This window comes from Convolutriloba macropyga, chromosome 8, assembly GCF_964194025.1.
Source record: "Convolutriloba macropyga chromosome 8, txConMacr16.3, whole genome shotgun sequence".
NCBI lineage: Eukaryota > Metazoa > Xenacoelomorpha > Acoela > Convolutidae > Convolutriloba > Convolutriloba macropyga.
The window spans coordinates 52638939-52653573 of NC_134475.1; the positions used below are offsets into that span (position 1 = coordinate 52638939).

Genomic DNA, 14635 nt, shown 5'->3' on the forward strand with positions numbered 1-14635 from the left:
GAGTTAGTTTTCATACTGGAGATCGATTCTTCGTCGTTTCGTTGATTCTTCAATTTTGTGGTGCACAACAATTGCTTACTGGTGGAGTCGCAAGCTACTCTACACATCAATTGGTTTCTTTTTGGGTGTAAAAGCAAATGTTTTTTCGGCCATGGCAGGTGTTCGCTGGTCGCTAAACGTTCCAAATGCTTTCGAACAGTTCAAGATCTCTCCAGCAGCCTTCTTAATTTTCATACAGTGGATTTTTTTACCTCGTTATCATAAAGAAAATTTTGTACGCAATCGTCCAATGTCTCCGGGTCAAGTACAAAGCCTCTGACAGACGTCACAAAAACCAGCAAGTTTTTTGATCGTTTCATGAGGTTTTTCTCAAATCTAAATGACTGAATAAATTCAAAAATCACAACAGGCACTGATAATTTTGATGTACAATGATAACAATCTGTTTTCTCTACGTCTGATAAGCGTTTTTTCTGTTATCAGGTGTTGATCGTTTTTATGTAGGATGAATATACTTTAACAGAAACTTCACACGGTTTCATTACACGCTAGTTTTTAATAGGCGTTTGAACAAAATAAGAACTCAGTTCATTTATGCTAATTGTTGCGTGTGCATACTACAAGAACACCTTTAATACTGTTTCACCAACGGCAATAAAAAATATAACGTATGTGTGTTACGTATGTGTGTTATACGTGTACAAACAAGTAAACAGAAACAGTAGCTTTTTGTATGTACTTGTTTTGTGTTTCGGGTGGGTCTCTGTCTGTTGTTTCTAGTGTGCTGTATAATCTAAATATGAGGATACACGCAAACTAAGTCTAAAATTTGCTCGGAGTTTTCGGTTATGGTTTTTTTTAAAAAACACGGAATGGTTTCTAAGGGTTTTGCTTATGTATGAACAAGGTTGATTACATGCTCCATAAAAAACCCCCATTTTTTCTGTTGGTACTAGATTGTTTTCCATACGAAACTAATAATGACAACTTTTCTGATTTTTCCAATCATCCTAATGCGCAGCCAAGCTAGTGAAAAAAAGTAGGCGTCTCAAAAACCAATTAAAAGTAGAAACTGTTGGAACAAAATCCATGGAAATTATTTTTTGGCTTAATCAAAATACACAAATAACGGTGCAAGTTTAGGTTGTTTTCTGACTAAAAGTGAAAATTTTTGTGAAATTAAAGTGTGTGGTTCTGAAAGAGAGCTAAGAATGAGGCCCTACGGTGGTAATGTTGGCATAGACAATTCCTCAGTAAGTTAATACTTGAAAATCTCAACAGTTTTACGTTTACACGCTGTTTTATATGACGCAAGTGGGTTTATACACGAAATATTTAACCATGGACCCGGTTATTCTTATATAAATTCGTGGAAAAGCGGCAACTGTTTTAGTAGCCATTTGCGGGGAATATTGTTTTGCTTGTATTTGAAGATTTTGCATCCATCAATTGTTAATTTATTGGAATGCTAGGCAGCAAAACAGTTGTGTTAGACTCTGAGGTGTTTTGTCACTGAAAAGAATAGTTCATTGTTATAGATTTTGTTAATTTTACTGATAACTATCTCGGCTGCGTGTCATTTTTACCTCCAACTTTTCTTACTGAGCTAACAACTCAACAAAGTCAACTTTTCAGTTGACTGGAAAATTTCACGGTGTTGATAGGGACAGAGTAAACAATCCCTATATTTTTCTCACACAAATACTGTAAAATGTTTGCTGGAGGAATCCGGTTGCATTATTCTACTCTAAGGGAAAAGAGAAGTTAATTTGTTGTTAGAGTTGCTTGGATGCTCTATTATTGATGTGAATTCACTTGAGTATCCCTCGACATCTTTGAACTATTTTACACAAAATTGTCAAAATCATTCAAAGGGCCAAAACATATTCAACAAACATTGTGCAAAGAAAAGGCCATTTTCTATTTCAACTGGTTAACTAATTAGAGAGGAAAGGACGAAAGTGGAGGCATCCTTCTCACCGAGTATAATAGTTTTTGCCTTGATGACGCCAGTCAGGAGTATAAGTTATTCAATTTACGAAGACAAAACCATAAAAAAGGAAACCAGTTTTTTCATTGAAAAGTTGAATTAATGGTGACTGAGGAAAAATTCGCTCATTCACTTGTTTAGTATATTATATTGAAGCTTTTCTTCAGTGGAGAAAGCAGAATGTCAAAAACTCAACCCAGAGTATGTCATCCGAAATTCTTTCTGCTGTCGAAGCACCCGATTGGTGAAGAAATAGACAAAAACTATCCTTTACTGCCAAAACAGATCAACATCTTTTTGAAGCAAGAAATTGCGCACAAAATTGTTCAATATGACTAAACTGAACGACACTCTGGGTGCTTTATGGATCAGAGACATTCTAACTGAGTTCAATTGCTATAAGTTGTTTTTTTGAACAGATTTCCAATTTATACTTTTCTAACTAAATTTTTAATTTGTCTTGAGATGGAGGGAGTAACAGCTGATCAAGTTGATGCTGTTGTAGAGGAAAGTTATTTTGAAAGAGAAAAAAGTAGATTATCTTCTTGGAAAATTTGTAATCAAACAAATTTGCCACGGTCAGAAATTGTGTTTTTTTTACAAATGTGGTTTATATTGCTGCTAATATCAATTTTTATTGTTAAATTAACCGTGTTAAAACCAAATTGCGAAGAGACTTCCTTTTGGATATCAATATTGTCAAGTTTAGTTGGCTACCTTCTACCAAATCCAAGACTATGAATAAAATTACTTATAAGAAGGATAGGGTCTTCATGGTTGTTGAAGGGACATCACGTTGTGGCAATAGACAGCTAGTTTGCAAAATGTTGAGTGGAAACACCTTTAACGAACAATTTAACCAGATTATATTTTAAATCCGGGAAATTCTACAAATATACATCAAAATGGAGCAAAAACTTGGAGTTATCTGCAAAAAAGTGCCGATTTCAAAGTTGAAAACCTTGAGGACTCTCTTTTGATAATCGAAGATTTGTGCGAAGAAAACTATAACAACAGGGAATTCGTTAATTTTGCCACTGCAGGACTTCACAAGAGCCCTAATATTATTTAATTGAAGCACAATCATTATCAGCAGAGCAAGTGGTCTCGTATAAATGACTTGAATACAAGTCCCATCATGTGTAAATCAGCCCGCGCTATTCAACAAAAAATTGAATTTTCATTCAAGCAGTTTATTATTGTTATTTTTTAAAACATTGCTACCAAATAGCAACAAAACAACCGTTTGGGCATTTGCTTATCGATCATGATCCAAAAATTTCTGATTGTTTACGATACTGTTCAAATAATAATGAGCCGCGTTGTACAGTGTTCTGTCTTCCATCTGATAAAGCAGAAACAACTCCTCTAAAAAGAAAAGAGAGAAAAATATCTATTTTAAAGCTTGTTGTGATTTTGCCGTCAAAACAGCGAGAAAAGATCTTCGTAACTTTGATAGTGATGTCGTACTGGTTTTATGTGAAAGTTTTCACAATGTTTTACTGGTTCATTTTAGCGTGATAGAGAAAGACTTATGAAATTACATGCACATATTTGAAAATGTAATCATGAAAAAATCATCCACCAATAAAAAATGAGCCCTTTTACTGACAAATACAGGTTTCGAATTGATTCAACTAATTATTAAGTTTTGTTTCATCCATTGGTGTTAAACCATGTCCACTGCTGAAAAGTCTGTTTTTATTTCAAAAAATCGTTTTTTTTTCAAGAAGCAGCCGAATTCCTCACAGATTCTAGGTGATTCCAGATTCAATGGAACTGAGTTCAGCTGCTATGAGTTGTTTTATGTAAACAGGTATCCAATTTTTACTGTTTTAAACGGATTTTTATTTTGTCTTGAGACGGAGGGAGTAACAGTTGATCAAGATGACGCTGTTGTAGAGGAAAGTTAATTTAAAAAAGAAAAAGGTAGCAAATCTTTTTGAAAAATTTGTAATCAAACGACTCTGCCACGGTCAGAAATAGTGTTTTTTTGTACAAATGTTGGTTATATTACTGCTAATATCAATTTGTATTGTTAAGTTTACCATATTAAGATCAAACTGCGAAAAGACTTCATATTGGATATCAATATTGTCAAGTTTTTTTTTGGCTAGCTTCTACTAAATCCAAGACTATAAATAAAAATATTTCTACGAAGGATAGGGTCTTCATGGTTGTTGTAGGGCGATCAGGTTGTGGCAATAAATAGTTAGTTTTCAAAATGTTGAGTGAAAACTTCTTTAACCCAAAATTTAACCACATTATATATTTTATTCCGGGAAATTCAACATATATACATCAAAATGGAGCAACATCTTGGCATTATCTTCAAAAAATGCCGATTTAAAAATTGAAAACCATGAGAACTCTCTTTTGATAATTGATGAGACGTGCGAAGAAAACTATTAGGACAAAGAATTCGTTAATTTTGCCATTGCAGGACGTCACAAGAACATTAAAATTATTTATTTAAAGCACAATCATTATCAGCAGAGCAAGTAGTCTCATCAATAAAGAATACGAGGCAAATCATTTTTAAATCAGCCCGAGCTATTCAACGAGTCGAATTTTTAGGCAAGCAGTTGAATTTTGTTAATTTTTTAATGAATTGCTACCAAATAGCAACGAAACAAGCGTTTGGGCATTTGCATGTTGATCATGATCCGAAAATTTCTGATTGCTTACGATACTGTTCAAATATTACTGAGCCGCGTCGTACAGTGTTCTGTCTTCAATCTGATAAAGCAGAAACCACCCCTCTGAAAAGACAAGACAGAAATATGTCTATATTGAAGCTTGTGGCGGTTTTGCCGTCGAAATAGCAAAAGAAGTATTTGCGTAACTTTGATAGTGATGTCATACTGGTTTTATGTGAATGCTTTCACAATCTTTTACTGGGTCATGTTAGAAGGAAAATGAGAGACTTAGGAAATTACCGGCAAATACTTGAAAATGTTCCCGAGAAAAAAACATCAACCAATAAAAAATGAGCACTTTTACTGAAAAAAAACAGTTTCGTATTGATTCAACTAATTGTTAAGTTTTATTTCATCCATTGGGGTTAAACCATGTCCACTGCTGAAGAGTTTGTTTTGATTTCAAAAAATCATTTTTTAAAGAAGCAGCCGTTTTCCTCGAAGATTCTAAATGATCCCAGCTTTCCACATACAGTTGCTCAGCTTTTTGGAGCTGTATGCGACCAATTAAAAACACTAACAAAGAGTTCTTAAAATATTTGAGGACATTGGAAACAACTGATTCTACTGAGTTGTCAAGCATCCGTGCGAACCAAATGATTCAAAGACAACGTGCTCGCCCAAAAAATTTACCAGAACTGAGAAATTATTAAACCTCATTAGAGAGTCAACAATGGTTGTCATAGACAAAAGCAAAAAAATTCATTGTTGACGGAACAGCGACAGTAGTAAAAGTTCCCGTTTTTCTCTATGATTTTCAGCAACCAACTCAAAAACTAAGTAATCCAGATTCTTTCAAGATTCCAGAGACTTTAGACATAAAATGAGACTTGGAGATCAACAGAAATTCTAAAAATGCAACCCGGAAAAGAACTAAAAGTGTTGCCAAATAAAAAAAGAAAAATAAAATCATTTCAAAAAGAAACCACATTTAAACCAGCCAATTAGTTACAGAGGACTTCTCAGACGCCGGAAGTGTTTTTCGAAACTTGAAGGGGAGAAAACTGGGAGTCTTCGACGAATGAGAAAAATGCTGGATTTAAAATGTACGAAAGGTCCCGCAGCGTACGTAAGCATGAGATCTCTACAAAAAAGCACGACATTGAACAATTTAGAGTGAAATTGTTTCTGGAGGGCGAAAATGCCCACACAAAACATCAACATTTCTTTGTTTTTGGATGACGTAGTAAACTCAAATTCGGCAGTTATCATGCTGTATTCAAAATGCAACGAAACAAGAAATGTTTTTGAGTACCATCCACTTTTCAATTGCTTTTAATTGCCCCATTAAGGACTAGATGAGATTACTAATTCGCAAATTATTATAGCTTTGCTTTGAACTATTGAGTCGTTAGCTCTATGTCCCTGACAATTATGATCCATGTATTTACGAATTAAAATTAGGGTGAAATGATTGAGGTGTGAAAAGTATTTTCACACCTCAGTCATTTCACCCCGATTTTAATCTCCATTAATCAGAATAAATAGAGTTGACTGAAACCTAATTATCCTCAATTATAGGAAGCTTAAAATTGGGGCGAAATAATATAGGGGTTAAATAATTGAGGGTTAAATGATATAGGGGTTAAAATATAGGGGGTTAAAAGCATTGGGGTGAAAAAACAGGACACCGTAAATGTAATTGAGGATTAAAAGGCGCTTTTTGATAAGCAGTTTTTGCACTTTGTCAGATCATAACTCTGAGCAAAAAAAGTCTCAAGTTCTCTGAAGCGAAGTTAAAATACTAACTATAAGCTCAAGCAATAAAATTTTAGACTGAATAAGGAATTTTTGTGAAAATACGTATCCAAAATTTTGAAAGTTGGTCATTGTGTCCGTAAAATTGAAGGTGAAATTACATGCATTTTTCGTCACTGTTGCCCAAATTTAATGCATAGATTTTTCACGGTGAGTTGTACTAACATAGAGTGAGAAAAAGTTACGAGGTGTTGCCACTGTTGTCAAGAAAACCTCCCAAATTTAGAAAAAGTTACGTTTTGCGGCGTAATTTCTGCAAAGTTTTTGTTTAGTTCACAGCTATATTTGGACGGGATCTGAGGTCATTACGACAAACAACTCAACTGATATAATCACCAGTAGAACAGGCAAAGACTGCGTCCAGGAGAACGATCTAGTACCCGTGGATTCCTCCAAGTGTCCAGAGTACCCAAATCAGGAAATTGTTCTGTGGTATAAGAAAGTTCACACAAAACAGTACTTTGCACAGGCACGGGAATATTGTAAACAAAGAGATTGGCGTTTTTTTGGAGAGTATAATGGAACCCAGGCTCAAGTTGATTGGTTGTTCAAAGAGTTCGGAACTCAACACATGTACTTGGGAATTGAAAGGATGGCTGGTGAAAGTGAATGGGTCAGCGATAAAGATGAGGACATGACGTCACTTATTGCTAGTATGCTAACTGGTGGAGACCAAGCTGACCAAGTCCGGCGAATAATTTTGAAGCGTCAAAACCAGATTCATTCTGCATCTGGAAACCAACAGCAGAGAAACTTCATATGCGTCAAAATAGACTGAGCAGTTTTAAAACAATTGATTGATCTCTTTTCCGTTTGTAGTCTTCTTTTAGATTAGTGAGTGAGAAACAAATAATTAATTACTTTGTATTGGCAGCTTCCGTACCAGGGGTGGCATAACATAATGGTGGGTGGGGGGAGGGCATAAGTTAAGTTAGCGTTTACCTTAACTTTACCTCAACTTGAGTTTAAAACTTTGTTAAGGTAAAGTTACCTTAAATTAACTTAACTTTTTTGTTACGTTGCGCAGCATATAACTGCATATTTTTAGTAAAATTACAAAACAAAATGCTGACGCTTGCTACAATTAAGTTTGTCTGGAGGACAGAGGAATCTGATGCTAAAAATTTCAAAGTAAAAATTGTATTTTGTGAAAGTCCATAAACAAGTGAGCGTAAAACGGACCAAAACCGTTTTTCGACATAGAAACAACTCATAAATGTTTTTCAATATACAATGAGCAAAAAGTCCAAGAGATTCTAATTCCAATGGCAAAAACCAAGTTTAATTCATTCAGTGAAATTGCAGACTTGTTATTTTGAATTCAGTCATACGATTACTATTTCTTAGAAAACTATTTTGAACTCAATTGTAAAATGACCTAAAATTACCGAAATTTACCTTAAATCTATTTTAACTGAGCTTAATATTCCTTAATTTCCTGAATTTTACCTCAACACACCTTAAAGTTACCTTAAAAGTTACGGGGTCGCCACTTTAAATTTCACCTTAACTTGCCTTAATTAACCTTAAAAATACCTTAATTTTTACTTTAGCCATTAAAGTATATTTTGCGATAAACTTAATTTTTATCTTAACTGTTAAAGGCTTTTTTTGGTAGAAATTAAGATAATTTTACGGTAAATTTTAAGCTGGTGCCCCCTTAACCTTTACGGTACATTTACGGTAAAAAATTTCAGGTAAGTTGAGGTAAAGCAAATTTACCTTAACGTTTCCAGAAAGTTAAGGTATTTTTCAGTTAATATTACGTTACTTTTTTAGTGCGCAGTGGGAGTGGGGATAGGCTATAGCGGAAAAATTCAAAAATTGATCAATTCGAGAGCAGATGTCAAAGCTCGAATGCTTCTTGTTGCCTTCTCCTTTTTTCCACCTCAACCCCCTCATCGGGTACAAAATGTTTGTTTTCACTGCCAACTAAATCGTGTTCCAGCATGTTGTAAACATTATAACAACAATTTTGTTTGGTTTGTCAATTTATAAGAATTAAACCTGGCTTAGATTCACTATAAGAGTACCCTATGATCAGACTTTTTCACACTTTTCCAGACTTTGGCCTGTGGTCTGGGTACTTTTGATCCGATTTTCATGTGAAATAAAAAAATATGAGCAGTCTTTGCGGAACGGAAACCGTTTGCGATCAGGTTTGTGTTCAGAAATTGCCTTTTGATTAAACTTTACTCAGATCATCCCCGATGACCTCTGATCACACCGTTACTGACTGAAGTGACCGCTCACAAAGCTTCATTGCTCTCGAAATGGTTTTTGCGTTCAAATAGCAATTGAAGTCGTCCACGATGAGACCTGATGATGCTAGGAGGAAATGTAGTCTGATCATATCACACTAAATAAATCTAAGAATCGGGGCACAAAAATGGTTATTGCACAAAATCTTGAAGAGAGATGAAGTTTTTACACTTTGATGAAGTTTTTTGCAATTTTGACTGCGCATGATTTATGATTATTGGAATTCAAAATTATCCTCAGTAGTCAAGAGAACCTATGAGAGAAACTTTAATTGGCTTGATTTATTTCAAGATGTAAACATTTACGTCGACTAAAGAGAAAAATGGCGGACCAAGTTTGAGAGAACTGAATATTTTTTTTTTCAATATAGTGTGAAACACTACCGGTTTTTATCTTAAAAATAACCTCGTACGTAAGAGTTTTTTTCGTCTAAAATCAGTGGAAAAATTTGATGGAGCACCCGTTTCATGCTGAAACTAATTCATCGAACAGAAATTTTATGAAATCTAATGAATTTTTTGTTGTTCTCAACATAGCATGTTGGTGCTCTGTAAGTGATTTTGGGCACGAAAAACAAAATATTCAGTTTTATCTTCTAGCACAGAATGAGCCGAATAAACTAAAAGCGATTCAAAAAAACTATTCCAAAAGATCAGCTTTTTAAATTAGTAGTATGCAACAAATATTTAACAAAATATAGCGAAAAAAATTACATGCTCTTAGAATGATTTGAATATGTTATTAAGATTTTCCTCGAGTTCAATGCTTTTTTCTGACAGAAAATGTAATGATGCCGGAAAATATACCCGTTGAGTCAGTAAAACTTTTTGTTCAGCAATTTTAAAAAATTCAAGATGGTAGACTTAGAGATCATGAGTGGTATATGGTTCCTAGAGAAAACCGATTCTACGCGCGTAATTAATAGTTTTTCAAGTTGGCATTTAAAATAGTTATTTTCTGTAGACATTTCTCTAATTGTGTTCAGAAGTTACGTATTTTATTTTTTCCCAATAACTATTTTTCCATCTTTTCTTACTTAATCAATACTCGCCTGGTAAAAATTTTAGATTTTATGCTTGACTTCATCTTTTTTGTTCCTTTTATGCAATTAACATGTTGGCGAATTTTAGTTGAAAACAACCCGACTTGAGGTTTTGTCGAAAAAATAGGGTAAGGATTGTGTTGAATAGCGATAAAAACGAACATTGTTCACTGCAATGCGCCAGCATCTCTCAGCGATGAATGTGTTGAAAGCAATGAATTTTTGTTAGATTTCCGTTGAAAAAGAGGTGAAAATTGTTAGAATTTTTTTCAGATTATAAGATCTTTTTTGCAACAATTTCTTCAGTGAAGTTACGTGGTAAATTCAGCAAATTTTTTTGTAAGATTTGCGATTCTTAGCGGCAATTTTTTCCTGCATTCAATGCTAGAAATTGCATTGCTTAAATCTCTTCACGGAATTCAATTTAATTCTTACATTTTTAAGCAATTTTTTGCGTTTGACTGCTCGACCCGGGAAATGATTGTGTTCGCGTTATGATTACGTTCCAAAATGTGCAATGTTTCCTTTAGCCACTTTCTTATCATGCTGTTGAGCAACCATTATTGGTCTTATGAAAAAACCTAATGTAAAAAAAATGAAAAAAAGTTTGCCATTTAGTTTGTTTTTTTTTGTACTTGAGAAAAAGCAGTGACGAAAGTCACGTAAATAACTAATTGTCGGCTTGTTGTTAACCTATTTTTAGAGTTTGAAGCACATTTTTTTTGCAAATTGCTGCGGGATTTGATAACTGTTTGGCTCAAAGTCAATGTTTTTTTTTAAGATTTAGTGCTTCTCATATTTTATTGCTGTAGTTTTTCATTCAGACTGCAAATCAATCAATTCTGAAAACAAAATTCAGACAGAAAAATCAAACAAATTTCCCATGAAACGATTGAAGAATTTGAATTTTTGCGTTTCCATTTGAACCAACTAGGTATTACCAATTGATGATTTTGGTCGTTGTGCGGCCGTTTATTTTTTTGCTAATTTGACAATAACTTGCGGTGCTTTATTTTTATGACTGGCGGTAAATTGAACAATTTTATCGGCTCATGGTTTGGACTCTTGCCTTCGTAAATTTTGCAAATTGAATTTTTGTTCAAGTTTGATTTCATCACAACAAAGACACAATTAAAATTACTGAGCGGAAATATAATATCTATGCATATGATCATACATTTTTTCCAGATACATTTTACAGTTGGCAAAAACGAACTTTACATGTTTGCGCCACGGCTTGATGAAGGCTTTTTTGCAATCTTTTTTTCATCCTTTGTTTCAAAAATTGGGTGTTCATCTATCGGTTGAAAAATCGCCTGAAAAATTAGGTTAAATTCAGGTGAAATTGCCTGAACTGTACAAATTAACTGAACCGTTCGAGTATTTTGTCAAGTAAGTTTCAGGCAAGTTCAGATAAAAGTTCGGGCAGTGATACCTAAATTTTTTAGGTAAATTTCAGGTATTTTCCAGGTGTGTTTCGGTATGGTTCAGTTGAGAAACATCTACCTGAAATTTTTAGGTTTAGGAAGACCTAATGATGCTTTGTTAACAACCTTTATAGAGCAAAAAAACTTCTTTACATCTCCTTTACATCATCTCCTGGCGTGAGACCCACTACTCTTCACAATGGCAAGATACCTCCCTGAGACAGGTCTTTCAGTGCCTATACGAGGCCATTTAATAACTTTTGGGGTTGGTCAATCTAATCTGGGCATTTTATTTGCTCCCGAAAGTAGGCATATATTTAGTTAGTCTATAATTAGTTATTAATAATCTATTTCAAAGCTGTTGAGTTTTAACTGTCTTCAAGTTGGCGGTACGTTGGCGTTCAAGCGCTTCTGGTAGTAAGGTGTCAAAAGGACGCTCGGTAGAAAAGTCGGCCCGTGTCTACAGAAGCTAAAGACAAGACAACTGGTTACCATATAGGGCTCTTTGCAATAGTTTGTTTGAAATTTTTGCTTGAAAAACTAAAGGACTTTTACTTTATAATGAAGACAAAATAATTTGAAAATTGTGTGCGTTTTTTCTTGTTTATAAAAAATTATAATTTTATGTTGAAAATAAAAAATCTGGCAACTTCCCATGTAAAAATTACTGTTATCAATGGCAACTTCGGATAAGAAAAAGTCTTTTTTGTATATTTTGATAGTTTTTTTTGTTTTGAGGCACTTTGACGGGGTATCATATATGCCGAGCTCTTTATTGTTCTTAACTTTGGCCAATCAAAAAATTTAGACGTAAAAATGTTCCAGTGGTATCAGCAGAAGATGAGTTAACATTCAAATGCAACTACTTCAAAAATTATTTAAGAAATTTGTTTTGTTTTGTGAAAATTGGTCAATTTCTTTTTTCGTCAATATCTTTTGACTTTTGCCAAATTATTTTAAAAATTTTCAAGGAAACAATAAAACGTTGCCCAATTTTAGTTGTATTTTGTTTTTGCTGAATTTACGGCTGATTTATTCGATAAAATTTTTCTGACAAATCGCGCAAAAGTGAACATTTGAAGCCGTTCCTTTCGTTTTCGCAAGACTACTGCTCAAACCCAATGACACATTTTTTTTATCAAAAAACCTTAGTGTTATTTGGGCTCAGTTTTCTAGTTATAAGATTTAGATTTACTTTTTAAGGAAACTTTTGCTATTTTGTTCGTTTTACCGACACATTTCCCCCCCATTATTATCTCAGAGACAATTTGTCAGCTTTCGCATTGGTTTATTTGTAGGTTATTTGAAAAATGACGCAAATTTCAGACTCCTAAACTAAAAGTAGAAAACAATAGTTAAATCCTTTTTAGTTCGAATTAGTAACAGTGTTATAATAAAAGCGAATAATATTCAAAAAATTTGCATCAAAATATTGTTATCTGAATCAAATTTTTCTCAATTTTAACGGCAGCATTGACAACATTGACTGCGCTATAAAAACTACTCCATAGTTTTTCATTACAGCATGTAAAAATATGACATTTTTATACCCTTAAAAACTTTCAATAGTCTTTAAGGTAAGCTTTTGCACACTTCAAAATTTTTTACAAACATTTTTTTTAATAATCCGATTGATTACTTTTGGTCTCATAGCAACACTTGTGCTATTATTGTCAAAAATTGCACTAGTTTTTGAAACAAAATCAGACTCTGAATTTGCAAGAAATACTGAAATAGTATTTTCCTGTATGTAGAGAGATCTTCTAGTTATAAGATTTAGATTTACTTTTTAAGGAAACTTTTGTTATTTTGTTCGTTTTACCGACACATTTTCCCCCCAATTATTATCTCAGAGACAATTTGTCAGTTTTGCATTGGTTTATTTGTAGGTTATTTGAAAAATGACGCAAATTTCAGACTCCTAAACTAAAAGTAGAAAACAATAGTTAAATCTTTTTTAGTTCGAATTAGTAACAGTGTTATAATAAAAGCGAATAATATTCAAAAAATTTGCATCAAAATATTGTTATCTGAATCAAATTTTTCTCAATTTTAATGGCAGCATTGACAACATTGACTGCGCTATAAAAACTACTCCATAGTTTTTCATTACAGCATGTAAAAATATGACATTTTTATACCCTTATAAACTTTCAACAGTCTTTAAGGTAAGCTTTTGCAAACTTCAAAATTTTTTACAAACATTTTTTTTATTAATCCGATTGATTACTTTTGGTCTCATAGCAACACTTGTGCTATTATTGTCAAAAATTGCACTAGTTTTTGAAACAAAATCAGACTCTGAATTTGCAAGAAATACTGAAATAGTATTTTCTTGTATGTAGAGAGATCTTGAAAGCTGCATTGTTTTGTGTTCCTAAGTCAACTTAAAAAGAAATGATTCAAATTTTTCAGTTTTTGCAGAACTTTTTTCCTTACTATTGCTGCTGATGAAATCCGGCAACTTTTAAATTGTTTGTTTTCTTGAGAACATGACGATTGAACGAACTTCAATGTTTTCAGGATCAATGAAGCGTATAATTTTTGTATTTGTTCTGGAATAGTGCTTAATGTTCGTGTAACACATACCAATTAGCAGATTTGCCAATTAGCAAACCTTTCCCTTAAATATTCTTTTTTTTGGGGGGGGGGGGGGTAGAAAATTTATAAAGGCAATTACACAACCATAAATTCTGGTTGGGTTTATTTTTTTAAACATTTTATAATGCTTCTGATGTTTGCTTTAAATTTTGGTACTTTAAGGACCATAGTGTACATAAAAAGACTTCATGGTGGATAACATAACGTAAAATAAGTTCAGTTTAGGAATTGTTTTTTTGTTCCACAAGTATTTGAAACTGTATTAAAAGATCAGGGAGAACCTACCTAAGTGAATGTTTTGAAGCCGGTTTCGTAAATGTGTACTGAAGTTTATATTAGTTTGAAACCCTATCAGTCTTTATAAACCTACCCAACGCAATTTTTTGGTTTCAAAGATTTGTATTGGACTGAACTAACATTACCATGGCTTCTTCTCTTATACAAAGCTGAGTTTTTTCGCTTCTCGCCTCAATTTTCATGTTATTAACAATTTTTCTCTTTGTTGTTAAAAGTAGAAGAGCTGTGGCTGTTGTTATTTCTAATGTTCCGACGAGCTAATGTTTCGAGCTTAATTTTATTATTGATGCAGAGTTTATTGGAAACTTGTTTAATAAAAATTCTTAATAATTGGATAACTCATCAATCTTTAAAAATATATGCATAAGGTTCTTTTTGATCTCAAAAGTCTGTAGTGGATGAGAAACTTTTGAATAACAACATTTTTGACTTACTTGTCAACCAAATGAAGAGATAATCGAATATAGATGTTTAAGTTTAAAAAAATGATCACAAAACCAAAGTCCTAATTGAATTGTATAATGCCATGCCTCATAACAGCGCTCCCGAGAGCTGCCAT

At 33.3% G+C, this 14635-nt stretch overlaps 1 protein-coding gene across 1 annotated transcript in view; it reads left to right on the forward strand.

The window, feature by feature from the left end:
• The window catches only part of LOC142345107 (uncharacterized), a 151586-nt gene extending 144308 nt beyond the window's left edge, over positions 1–7278 (forward strand). The window contains exon 4 of the mRNA XM_075397193.1: positions 6720–7278. Coding sequence (XP_075253308.1) covers positions 6720–7225 — 506 coding nt within the window. The 3' untranslated portion in view covers positions 7226–7278. The remainder of the gene's footprint in view (positions 1–6719) is intronic.
• The last annotated feature ends 7357 nt before the right edge of the window (positions 7279–14635 follow it).